Genomic DNA, 12,431 nt, shown 5'->3' with positions numbered 1-12,431 from the left:
AATTCATTTGTTATTAATAAGGGGATGATCTTTTAGTACGAGTAAAAAACAACTACTAAGAATATTATTGCGATAAAAAAAATTTGAGATGAAAAATTCAGTTCGGTTAAACATAATGTCGAATAGAATAAAAACAACATTAACTTAAATCTGAGCGGTAAAAAGAAAAACAATAATACTACTACTTAAAAACTATCAAACGGATAATAAATTCCTAATAAAAATTAAAATTTTACAATTTTTATATATATGTGAATTTATGTTTACACTTATTATTATATTTTATAGTTAATTGAGTTAGAATAACTAAATTGGTAAGAATCAAATTTTAACTTATTTTTCTTATTCTACTATTTGATAGTGACACACCTCCAACCGATGCTTCTAGTTCTAACTTCTAGGTCTGGTCTTGTTTTTAATTTTTTGTGTGATTGGTTTTAAAGATTACCCTAAAAAGAAGAAAACTTGAATAAGAATTTGTTTGATGATGATGATAGAAAACATGTATAACAAACTACCCAAGATGTCTATTATGCGATCCTTCCTTTGCCACGCTATTTACAGAAAAATCTGGAACTTAACTCCTCTTCCTCTTCCTATCTCCTCCACAATTTGTTTGCATATATACTACTAATATGCTTACGCTAATTGCCTTTTAGAGCAAAAAGGGGTCATCAATCAACAACCATTATATTCGAGGAATCTTCTTTCCTGTCCACTCTATCTCTCTTTCTCTTTTCCTTCCATACTTCTCTGCAAAACCCACCCACTGCAACTTGTTCAATCATGTGTGTACAAGACGCGGACCAAGTAGTTGTTCAATCAGAAGAAGACATGGAAAATCTTCAGGGTTTCTCAGGCCATAACATTTGGCCTTCAAATGCCCAACTTATTAATGATAATAATCAACAGAACTCGACTTCTTTTCATCAGATCGGTTTGCTCAATTCATTTCCTGTTAGTATTATTATTCTTCATTTCTGGGTTTTCTGTTAATTGTGTAATTTCTTACTTAACTTCTTCCATTCATGGCAATTATGGTCTGTTTGGGTTGTTGAAACCTAGTTTGTCTAAGTCTTGTTTGTAATTTGTTTAATTTGTTAGGATCTTTATGCTACTTAGACATAGATTATCATCATCATCACTTGGATAGTTTCTGCTACTTGTTTTCCTTCCATTTCTTTCTGGGTTTTCTGTTAATTGTTCAATTTCTTACTTAACTTCTTCCATTATGGTAATTATGATCAGTTAAGGTTTATGAACCCTTGTTTGTCTAGGTGTGTTTTGTAATTTGTTTAATTTGTCAGGATCTTTATGCTACTTAGACATAGATCATCATCATCACTTGGATGATTCAGATTTCCTTCACTCACTTTCCATTTGAAGTAAGATGTGTAATTAGTAAAACAGCCAAAGTTTGGACTTGAGAGAGATCTAAAGATAGTAACTTTTTGGAAACTTAAGAGGAGTTTGAGATTTTTCTCTTTTAATAAGATTATAGTGAAACCCTAGTCAAATTGCATGATTTTTTAGCTATTCTTTCAGATTCAGGAAACAACTATCCACCTTTGTTTTTTTTTTCACCATATTGGGTATTCATGAAACTGAAATGTCCTGGGATCGAGCCCGTTAGGTTAAGTGTGTTTGCAGGCTATGTGTTTAACTTCCTTGTGGCCACATTTTTATTTTTCCCAAAACTGAAATTTGTTGCTGAAATGGGTTATAAGTAAGAATCTAATGTCTCAATATTGACATCTTTTGCAATTACCTATAACCTTGTCCCATATTCCCATATTAGAATAGGTTAGTTTCCATGGTTTTACCAGTTAAGATGACTTCATTTGAAACTGTGTGCATCTACCAATTGCATGTGGATCTGTATTGAGAAATTCATTGTGGTTTTCGTCAAATTCTGATTCAAAATGTTTCCAAATTGAAGAGCTACCTTTTATTATGTACCAGACAGACAGACATACACCAATTATTTTCTCTTTTGTTCATAATTGTAGCTAGAGAGCATTTGTGAAGAGGCTACTGTTTCAGATAGAAGGCAAAATGTATCGAATGATTTTGTTCCTACCCTAAGGTCAGGTGATTGGGCAGATATTGGAGGTCGTTCCGAAATGGAAGATACCCACATATGTATTAGCAATCTAGCTAAGAATTTCGGTCATGATTTACATGGTAACGAAGCAATCTCCTTCTATGGTGTAAGTTCTTTTTATTCTGTTATCAATGGATTAATGAGATATGAACCAGTCTAGTTTAAATCTATAGCTGATTAATGAATCATCTTCAAAAGAGTTTCAAAAAAGTCATAGTTTTTGAATTGTCAGAATTTATTGGTGTCTACATCAGCAAATCAATGTGGATGGATATATAGGTGTTTGATGGACATGGAGGTAAAGGAGCAGCTCAATTTGTACGCGATCACTTGCCAAGGATCATTGTTGAGGATGCTAATTTCCCTTTAGAACTCGAGAAAGTAGTTTCGAGGTCATTCATCGAGACTGATTCAGCTTTCGCTAAGTCGTGTTCTCTCGAGTCCACGTTATGTTCTGGCACCACTGCCCTTACTGCCATGATTTTCGGGAGGTGAGATTCATTGGACCTTTTTCATCGTGCCTTTGCTGAATTTTAAGTGCGAAATGAGTTTAGTATCTTGTTTCATACGAACAGATCACTTCTTGTTTCAAATGCTGGTGATTGTCGGGCTGTGCTGTCACGAAATGGAATGGCCATAGAGATGTCAACTGACCATAGGCCATGTTCGAACGAAGAAAGAAAAAGGATCGAATCTCTAGGTGGTTTTATCGACGATGGTTATTTGAACGGTCAGTTGGGTGTTACACGTGCAATTGGAAATTGGCATATCAAAGGACTTAAGGAAAGTAGCGGGCAAATTGGGCCACTGAGTGCCGAACCGGAGCCCAAATTGATAACACTAACAAAGGAAGACGAGTTCTTGGTAATTGGAAGTGACGGAATATGGGATGTTTTTAGAAGCCAAAACGCAGTTGACTTTGCGCGGAGGAGATTGCAAGAGCACAATGATGTGAAGCTTTGTTGCAAAGAAATAGTAGAGGAAGCTATTAAACGAGGAGCGATTGATAATTTGACGGTTGTGATGGTTTGCTTTCATTCCGAACCGCCTCCTCATGTTGTCGTGCAAAGGTCTCGTGTCAAACGTAGCATTTCTGCCGAAGGGTTGCAGAATCTAAAGTTTTTGTTGGAGGGTCAAAACCAAAACTGATGATTGAAAGTCGAGATTCCACGATTAATTGATGTTGTGTAGAACGATTATTATTGTTTATTGAGATAATTTTAAGGAGAACGAAAGCGATCGATTAATTTTTTCGATTCTCTTTAGGTGAAAAACTTGTTTATGTAATTAATTTACATATTATTTATTGTTATAGAAGTTGAGACTTCTATCAAACTTGATGATTCTGTGTATATTTATTTGAATTTGTAGCTTTTGATACTCAATAATGCCATAATATGGACAAGGAGGAGAAATTATCCTTTATTTACAATTTGTTATAATTTGTCTTTTGAAAATTATGAAAGTATAATTGTTTTAGGTATATTTAAACTCAATTTTCTTTTGTTAGTATAGTCAAATTTTTGTGTATTTAAGTTTTATATATTTCAAAACATTTTAAAAATAATAATGTGTCGCAGCATCCAGATCGACTTCGAAGTTTTGTATTAACTGTTTCAAATGTCGTTAATTTATTATCTATATTATATTAATTAATAAATAAATAAGAGACAAATGTCACTAATTTTATTATCGAATTTCAGCGACAAGATTTTGAGTATTTGACCATTATTTGAAATTTGATAGTCAAACTTTTAATTAACTGAAATTCGATAATAAATTAATATTATGTATCTCTTATAATAAAGTTTAAAATTATTAAAACAAAATTTTGTTTGGTATAAATAAATAAGGTTTGAAGGAAGATTTGATATGTAAATAATAATTATTATATTTGATTGCTAAATAACGTAGGTTATAAGTTTGGTATTTCATTTATTTAAGTAACATATTTTAATATTTGATCTATTTTAATAGAGGAGTGATAGAGGAATGAATGTTGGGAGGGAAATAATTTGATATCATTTCATTAGTTATAAATAAAAAAAAGTGGAAGAAAAAAAAAGAAGAAAAAAGAAATTATTTGATTTTTTCAGTCAATCAAATTGACGTCATCCCCTCTTTTATTTTCTCACTCAAATTCTTTCCCCCAATCATTTCTCATTTTAATAATCCCTTTATATTATAAAAATAAATTTAGAACTCATAAAAAAATAATTATTATATATATATATATATATTAATGGTAAAAATAGTAAATATTTAAATAAATAAAAAGTGAATAAAAAGATTAGACACCAAATCTAAATCAATGACATATGGTAACAATAAAAATAATTAACTTACACTATTCCTTTTAAATTTTAAATATGATTAAATGTAAATTACCAACTATTTTTTAAGCAGAAATGTCCCTCTCAATTTGGCTATATGATTGCTTCTTTTACCACAATTATAAGAAATGTTGCATTCTAATCTAGAACTAGTTTGATGTTGATTTTTTGGAATAAAAATGGATATAATTTGATTTTTTTTAATTATTTAATATATATTATCTAATTATCTTTATCTTTTGATAAATAATAAAAATATAAAATATTTAAATAAAGAATAATTTAATATTTTATTTAATAAAATAATATTTGATTGATAAATAAAAAAGAAATATGATAATTGGAAATTTTGATAAAATCCTAAAATAACTCATAACATTATTTAATAATAATAATATATTTGAACATCTCCATTTACATTGAGATACTGAGTTTGAACTCGTAAAAAAAATACGATTACAAGTTCTGTATTTGATTAAGAGTGTTAGCAAGTCAAATGTTTAATTTAATCCGCGGGAAAGAAGGATTTGTCGACACTTCAAACTAAAAGCGGAATCCGAGTTTTAAAAAAGTAAAAATAAAAACAAACTCAATGTTTTTTTTTGTTATTTTAAAATATATTTATTTTAATAATAATATAAAATAAAATAAAATAAAATAGTAATTAATATTTGATATTTGTTTCTCTTTTGTTTGCAATGGTTGTCATCCATTATCATGGTTTTGGTTCTTGATCCTTCTTCCTTGTCTCTCGCCCTCTCTCTCTCTCCAAATTCATCAAAATTCCTCAAATCTCTATCGGAGGAGACGGATGGGTTCGGCCAGCAGCCGTCCGGCCTCCCGCCGACGTCGTCTTCCCCGGCCAAATGCATCCAAATGGACCATCGCTTCTCTTCTCGTTTGCGGCGGTGGTTCTCCCTCAACCGCCGCCCATACCGAGGTAATCTTCTTTCTCCATTTAGATCTACAATCGTCGTTTCATTTCATCTTCTAGTTCTGTTTCCATCTCTGATTGATAAAAAGTATTGCTTGGGCGTTATTTTTTTTTATGCATTTGAATCGATGTTCATGTTCATGTTTATGCAACAACAGATGGAAGATGATTCATCGAATTTGTTGGTGAATTCGTCTATACAAGGGGGAGAATCAACCGTTGTAAGTGGTTTGAGAACAACCCCTGTATATGAATCTGACCTAATTTCTGGGACCAGAGTTGAAACCGAAGCTTCCAATTCAAACACTTGCGGTGATATATGGTCAGGTTTTATGCATCATGAGGAGGAGCTTGAAGAATCGTGTTCAGATCATATCTCTGTGGAAAATCATGCCAGCGATGTTTCGACAAGTTATAACCATGTTCCTATTCGTTTGCCTAGCCATGAACATATCAATGTTAATGTTTCGGATACAGAAGAGGATGAAGAGGAAGACGAACAAGACATTGATGATGAAGGACAGACGGGGAGAATGGTTAGTATTTTGTCGAGTTCTAGTAGTCCTCCTGAAACTAGTTACAGATTAACGAGGGAAAACAGTAGAAGGCTTTTCTGGGATGCTTTTTCTAGACGGAATTCTATAAGAAGGCATAGAGGAGATTCAATTGCCGCTGCTGCCGCTGCAGATGGTTTAGGATCTCATGATAGATTCCTCTTCGACTTTGATCTTAGTGCTGATTCTTCTGATGATGATCAGGGTAATAGAATTCACAGCTCTAGCATTCAACGTCTTCAATCACAATCTGAGGTAATATTATGTAGAGCTTTTGGTTTTTCATGTTATCAAAGAGTTATTTGAATAATGGTTTTTTCGTGTTGTCAAATAATTGAACAATGAAAGTAGATGAAACCTTCAGAATTTATAGATCATTAGTAACTCAATTAGGGATGTTCATCCTGGTTTATAGATTATACTAAATTCAATATCCATGATTGGGCTTAAACTAAATTTGTTTCATGTAAATGTTATAATAAGGCTCTTTTTGACATAGTTTTGGGAAAGACTATATGCCAACCGAAGAAGGCGTAGTATAGATCATTAAGAGTTAGCAACTCAATTAGGGTTCATCTTGGGTTTCGATTCAATATCCATGATTGGCACTACATTTGATTTGAGTATAGTTAGATTTAAACTGAACTTGTTTAATGTAAATGTTATAATAAGGCTCTTTTTGACACAGTTTTGAGAAAGACTATATGCCAACTGAAGAAGAAGGCGAAGTATAGATCATTAAGAGTTAGCAACTCAATTAGGGTTCATCTTGGGTTTTCGATTCACTATCCATGATTGGCACTACCTACATTTGATTTGGATATAGTTAGATTTAAACTGAACTTGTTTAATGTAATGTTATAATAAGGCTCTTTTTGACACAGTTTTGGGAAAGACTATATGCCAACCGAAGATAGTGTAGTATAGATCATTAAGAGTTAGCAACTCAATTAGGGTTCATCTTGGGTTTTCGATTCAATATCCATGATTGACACTACATTTGATTTGGATATAGTTAGATTTAAACTGAACTTGTTTAATGTAAATGTTATAATAAGGCTCTTTTTGACATAGTTTTGGGAAAGACTATATGACAACCGAAGAAGGCGTAGTATAGATCATTAAGAGTTAGCAACTCAATTAGGGTTCGATTCAATATCCATGATTGGCACTACATTTGATTTGGATATAGTTAGATTTAAACTGAACTTGTTTCATGTAAATGTTTCAATTTGTTTCTGGGGGGCTTTAACCTTTTCTTTTGACACAGTTTTGGGAAAGACTATATGCCAACCGAAGAAGGCGAAGTAGCAGTCGTCGGACAAGAACGTGTCCTTCAGGGCTTCACGACGATGGTACTTGCTCGTGTGACTCGACTTCCGGGGGAGAGGAACCCGATACACGGGCAAGTGTTTCAAGAATCGTCATGTTGGCCGAGGCATTATTCGAGGTAATAATTTCTTCTTCATACTATATATATAGATAGATAGAATCATTTTTTTATCTGGATTTGGACGGGAAATCTGACATATGCAATTGACAGGTGTTGGATGAAATTCATCGACAACCCGTGTCGCTTTCTTTATCGGTTGTCTCGCTTCCAGCTCCCGGGTCTGTTGTCGATTCTTTCCCAACTAAGAATCACAGGAAACTTAACAACGCCCAAGATGGTGATGACATTCCACAGTAAGTCCCTCTTTTCTAAATCACTGGGGTCAATATAAATATTAGAAATCGTTTGTAACGATGTTCAGAATGTTTTTGAAATGAAATTTATGGACGAATGATTTTTTGATATGCAGGTGTTACATTTGTCTGGACGAATACGAAGATGGAGATGAAATTCGGGTCCTTCCATGTCGCCACGAGTATCATATGGGGTGCATTGATAAGTGGCTAAAGGAGATACATGGGTAAAAATCATATCTTGATCTTTTCTATTTGCGATTTTCTTTGGCTATTCTTCGCATGTTTATAACGCGTTTACATGTCTTTTGACCTTCAGTGTTTGCCCGCTTTGCCGAGGAGATGTTTGCCAAGGTTTGTCGGATAGGCCGATCACCTCCTCCCTATGAGACAAAAAAAAAATGAAGAGGAGAAAACTTCTTGTAAAGAAATGTACAGAGCATTCTCAATGTATGGCCAACTAAAGCAAATATTTTAGATGCCTGCAATTATTTATCAATTTTAAATTTATACATTAATAATAATATATTCAAAATTTTTACATCAAAATATCAAATATAGAGAATAGATGGAAATTATGATATATCAAGTCAACATTCTTTATATAACTCAAAATTTTCTTTTCAAAATAGTTCATGTAAATATAATTAAATTTGAGAGTTAGTTTAAACGAAATGACAAAAATAAATAAGAGAACTATAAAAAGAGAAAAAATAAAATAAAAATGCTTTAAAATGTTAGAAGTCCTATAAGTCTAGTTTGATTCTGCTTATTTGCTTCATCTTATTTGTTCAATGATCAAATATATTTGATAGTATTCAACTTTTTCGAAGTCATAATTTACGTAATCCCAATTTATTGACGGTTATAAGTTGAATCAATGTAGCGCCTTAAATTCTTAACTTGTCCAAGAATTTTTTTTACATACTTCTATTAATAATTTTGCTTTCAAGTTCTACAAATTATTTATTGATTCATTTATCATAATAATTTAAATATTGAAGAGTTATAGGGAAAAAATTTGGGAGAAAGAATGAGAGCATCAGCAGCTCACAATCTGTCCTCTTATTTTGTCAAATAAATATTTTCCACCTCAGCAGAAAGCGGGCACCGCCCTTAAGAATTTAAACCCACGATGTTAATATAATTAATAAAAAAATATATTAATTTATTTAAAATATATATTTATTAATTAAATATATAAGTAATATTTCTATATTATATATATTATATGAAAATTTGAGAATTTCACTCTGAATATAATTATAACTTAAAATATATTATAATATTTTTATAATTAAATATATAATTAATATTCCTATATCATAATAAAATTTTAGAATATATATTTATTTAATGTTATTATAATATAATTAAATATATAACTAATATATTATAGAGTATATTATATTATATAATAATGAAAATGTCAGAGTAGGGCATGATCGGCATAGAGGGCACTGCCATCCTTTTGCTTTTACCTACAATGCAAAAAATGAAAAAAAAAACAATGACCTGTCATTTTCCACGCTGTCTGATGCGGGCACAGATCATGAGTTGGAGATGCTCTGGGGAAAGAATGATGAGTCAACTATATAACTTTGGAAAAAGATAAAGAGGATGAGAGAGAGAAATTTTGTCATTTTTTGGGCCAATCAGAATACACCATGTTATCTATATATATATATAATGATGCTTAATTTTTAAAGTGTCCGGATTGCCGGGTCGAGAGCTGTGGTTAATTTGGTAATTTGGATACTTGGGTCGGATTGTAGGTTAACCCGCCTTTAAATTTAAAACGGTTAAAAATAAAATTAAAAATGTTAGAGGTATGTTTCGAACTTGTAATCTAACAAAACAAGTACAACTCTTTAACCAACTAGGCTACAAAGACTTTATATTTTAAATTCAACACCAACTCTATATATATATAATGATGCTTAATTTTTAAAGTGTCCGGATTGCCGGGTCGAGAGCTGTGGTTAATTTGGATACTTGGGTCGGATTGTGGGTTGACACGCCTTTAAATTTAAAACAATTAAAAATAAAATTAAAAATGTTAGAGGTATGTTTCGAACTTGCAACCTAACAAAATAAATACAATTCTTTAACCAACTAGGCTACAAAGACTTTATATTTTAAATTCAACACCAAATTTGATAAACGCGAGACATTTTAATATTAATATAAGTTCAACTTTTTAACTAACTAATCTATATATATATAATGTTGCTTAATTTTTAAAGTGTCCGGATTGCCGGGTCGAGAGCTGTGGTTAATTTGGATATTTGGGTCGGATTGTGGGTTGACCCGTCTTTAAATTTAAAACGGTTAAAAATAAAATTAAAAATGCTAGAGGTGTGTTTCGAACTTGCAACCTAACAAAACAAGTACAACTCTTTAACTAACTAGGCTACAAAGACTTTATATTTTAAATTCAACACCAAATTTGATAAACGCGGGACGTTTTAATATTAATATAAGTTCAACTTTTTAACTAACTAATCTATATATATAATGATGTTGAGTAAATGGATACTTGGGTCGGATTGTGGGTTGACCCACCCATAAACTTAAAACGGTTAAAAATAAAATTAAAAATATTATCCGTAATTTTTTTTCACGGTTTTTTATATTATTAATCGTGCAAATGCACGGACTAAATGCTAGTTTCTTTAAAATTTCTCTTTCAATTTCACTCCCAATCATTTCTCTTAAATATTACTTTTTTTTTCAATGAGCCTAAACTAGTGAATGTATCTAAATCAAATTTTATGAAAACATTTAAATATACATTGAATATCTTTATAACTACTATGAATTATTAAAAATAGTTTTAACATTTAAAAAAAATATATTTGAACTTTTTTTTCAAGTCTGGTAATATTTGGTGGATGTCAAGTAATTCCAAATAAAAGGTAGACAAGTAAAATGATTAAGATTGTTTGCTAAATATATAAAGTGCTGGAGGAGACACTTGTGAGAGGGAATGGGGAGGGAATGACGTGTCACCACATCACTGACTAGGAAAATGATAAAGGATGAGTAGAGGGAGAAGAGAGTGAAAATTTGTTATTTTTTTAGCGAATCAAATTATACCACATCATTTGCTTTCAAATTCTCTCTCCCAATCATTTGTCTTTCTTAAAATCTCATTTATATATAAATATGAAAACGATTTCGATATGTACAACGATTATCATATTTGTTTCGGAAAGTTGATGGAGATGGTCGATGGTTAATCGTTTTTCTCTACAAATATGAACTCAATGACCTAGTAGGCAATACGTTTATATTTCTTTTCTTCTTATTTTCATTATTTGGGACTTAATTTTAATTTTATTTTCTCATTTAAGGCTGTTATCATTTAATTAAAAAAAAATGAAAGCCTAATCAACTTTTGATAGTCATTAATTAGTGTGGAATACACTTCTTATACCCTGACTTTTTTTTAAGGTTTTCATGTATAAACTCTGAAGATAACAATAAATTATCTAGTCAATTATTTAATAATTGAAAAGGTAATCCACTTACATTTTAAGCATTCCTAGTTTTAAATAATTGAAAAGGTAACCCACTTACATTTTAATAATAAATTAGAAGAAAAATTGAATTATTCTAGTGGATTATCTATATATACATTCTTAATATGAAATAAGAAAATTAATCAATATAATATTTTTTTTACAATATTAGTATTTTAATTTTAAATAAACAAATATGTCTATCAAATCGAACCTACTTATTGCAAAATTATTTAAAATTAGAGTGTCCTTAACTTGTGTTAATTTACCCTATTTAGCCTAATTTATGGTATTCCTAACTTGTGTACATGTGTAAAAAAAATATAAGAAAATTTTCAAGATTATTCTCTCATTATTTCTGATTTTTTGGTATATTAACTTTAATATTTTGACATATAGCATGTTTAAATGATTTTTGACCTCAATCGATCCTAACTTGTGTACATACACTTTGACTGAATTTAAATGAGTTTTTTGCCTATTGAATTTCATAATTTAAATGTATTTTAGGAATGAAAAAAGTAAGACTCTTTTAGATCCTAAACTAGGACATAGAGACTTTTGAAAAGAAACGAAGTTAAATTTAGAATTTAAATTTATAAAAAAATGTGTAACATGCTAGGTTCAATCTCAAAATGCTAAATTTGTTTCTTAGTAGAGACTATTCATTTGAACGGGCGTGCGGGCTATAATGTCCATGCCCTTTTTCACACGTAACAAAGTCAATTATGTCAAGTTCTATTTCGGTTTCTCATCTCAATTTTGGTGAGGCGGCTCCCGAGTGAGTTTTTATTCACCTTATTTTACGAAATTCGAGAGGAAGTAAGCCAAGAGACTCAGCAAAGCCTAATTGACAAAACATTTTTTAAATACTCGATTTGAGCTTCCTATAACAATCCCCATCTTCTACCGGATGAGCATTCGAACGGAAGGTAAAACATGAGGCTGAAACTAATTACAAAGTTCGAACTACTCTTAAAAGACATGATCAAAAATTTTAAATTTAAACGAAGAAAAAAAAGTAGCGTAATAAATTTTTCGCCAGTAATTTGATAAACATAAGTAAAAAAAATGTCATTTTGTACCAATATAGTCAAAATAATGGTAAACTTGTCCAAGTCAAGATATTTGTAAGAATTAATGTCTACCAATCAAATATTTATGGCTAATATTATATATAAATAGAAATGGTCTGATATTAATTGAACTTATCCGACAAACTTTATTTTAGATACAGTATCTGTTTTTTTCTTAAACAACTGAAAGAGTTTCTCAACTAATATTTTAATATTAAAC

The 12,431-nt window shown here is 30.8% G+C and overlaps 2 protein-coding genes across 2 annotated transcripts; both read left to right on the top strand.

Annotated features, from left to right (window-relative positions):
* Positions 1 to 491: 491 nt before the first annotated feature.
* Positions 492 to 3,468, top strand: LOC124942082 (probable protein phosphatase 2C 27). The gene is made up of 4 exons (XM_047482496.1): positions 492 to 957; positions 2,010 to 2,210; positions 2,384 to 2,595; positions 2,680 to 3,468. Exons 1-4 carry the CDS (start codon positions 787 to 789, stop codon positions 3,251 to 3,253), a joined length of 1,158 nt encoding a protein of 385 aa, XP_047338452.1. The 5' UTR covers positions 492 to 786; the 3' UTR covers positions 3,254 to 3,468.
* Positions 3,469 to 5,144: 1,676 nt separating this feature from the next.
* LOC124942175 (E3 ubiquitin ligase BIG BROTHER-related-like) lies at positions 5,145 to 8,152 on the top strand. Its single transcript, XM_047482629.1, has 6 exons — positions 5,145 to 5,377; positions 5,530 to 6,180; positions 7,196 to 7,375; positions 7,469 to 7,611; positions 7,728 to 7,838; positions 7,931 to 8,152. Exons 1-6 carry the CDS (start codon positions 5,249 to 5,251, stop codon positions 7,998 to 8,000), a joined length of 1,284 nt encoding a protein of 427 aa, XP_047338585.1. The 5' UTR covers positions 5,145 to 5,248; the 3' UTR covers positions 8,001 to 8,152.
* Positions 8,153 to 12,431: the final 4,279 nt, after the last annotated feature.

Source organism: Impatiens glandulifera, chromosome 6 (assembly GCF_907164915.1).
Source record: "Impatiens glandulifera chromosome 6, dImpGla2.1, whole genome shotgun sequence".
In the NCBI taxonomy this organism is placed as follows: domain Eukaryota; kingdom Viridiplantae; phylum Streptophyta; class Magnoliopsida; order Ericales; family Balsaminaceae; genus Impatiens; species Impatiens glandulifera.
This window is presented reverse-complemented; position numbering and strand designations above follow the sequence as displayed.

Coding starts and splice junctions, on each gene's coding strand:
- LOC124942082 (XM_047482496.1), top strand. CDS start 787: ATGTGTGTACAAGACGCGGACCAAGTAGTTGTTCAATCAGAAGAAGAC. Junction 958..2,009: donor GTTTGCTCAATTCATTTCCT/GTTAGTATTATT, acceptor TCATAATTGTAG/CTAGAGAGCATTTGTGAAGA. Junction 2,211..2,383: donor AAGCAATCTCCTTCTATGGT/GTAAGTTCTTTT, acceptor ATGGATATATAG/GTGTTTGATGGACATGGAGG.
- LOC124942175 (XM_047482629.1), top strand. CDS start 5,249: ATGGGTTCGGCCAGCAGCCGTCCGGCCTCCCGCCGACGTCGTCTTCCC. Junction 6,181..7,195: donor GTCTTCAATCACAATCTGAG/GTAATATTATGT, acceptor CTTTTGACACAG/TTTTGGGAAAGACTATATGC. Junction 7,839..7,930: donor TGGCTAAAGGAGATACATGG/GTAAAAATCATA, acceptor TTTGACCTTCAG/TGTTTGCCCGCTTTGCCGAG.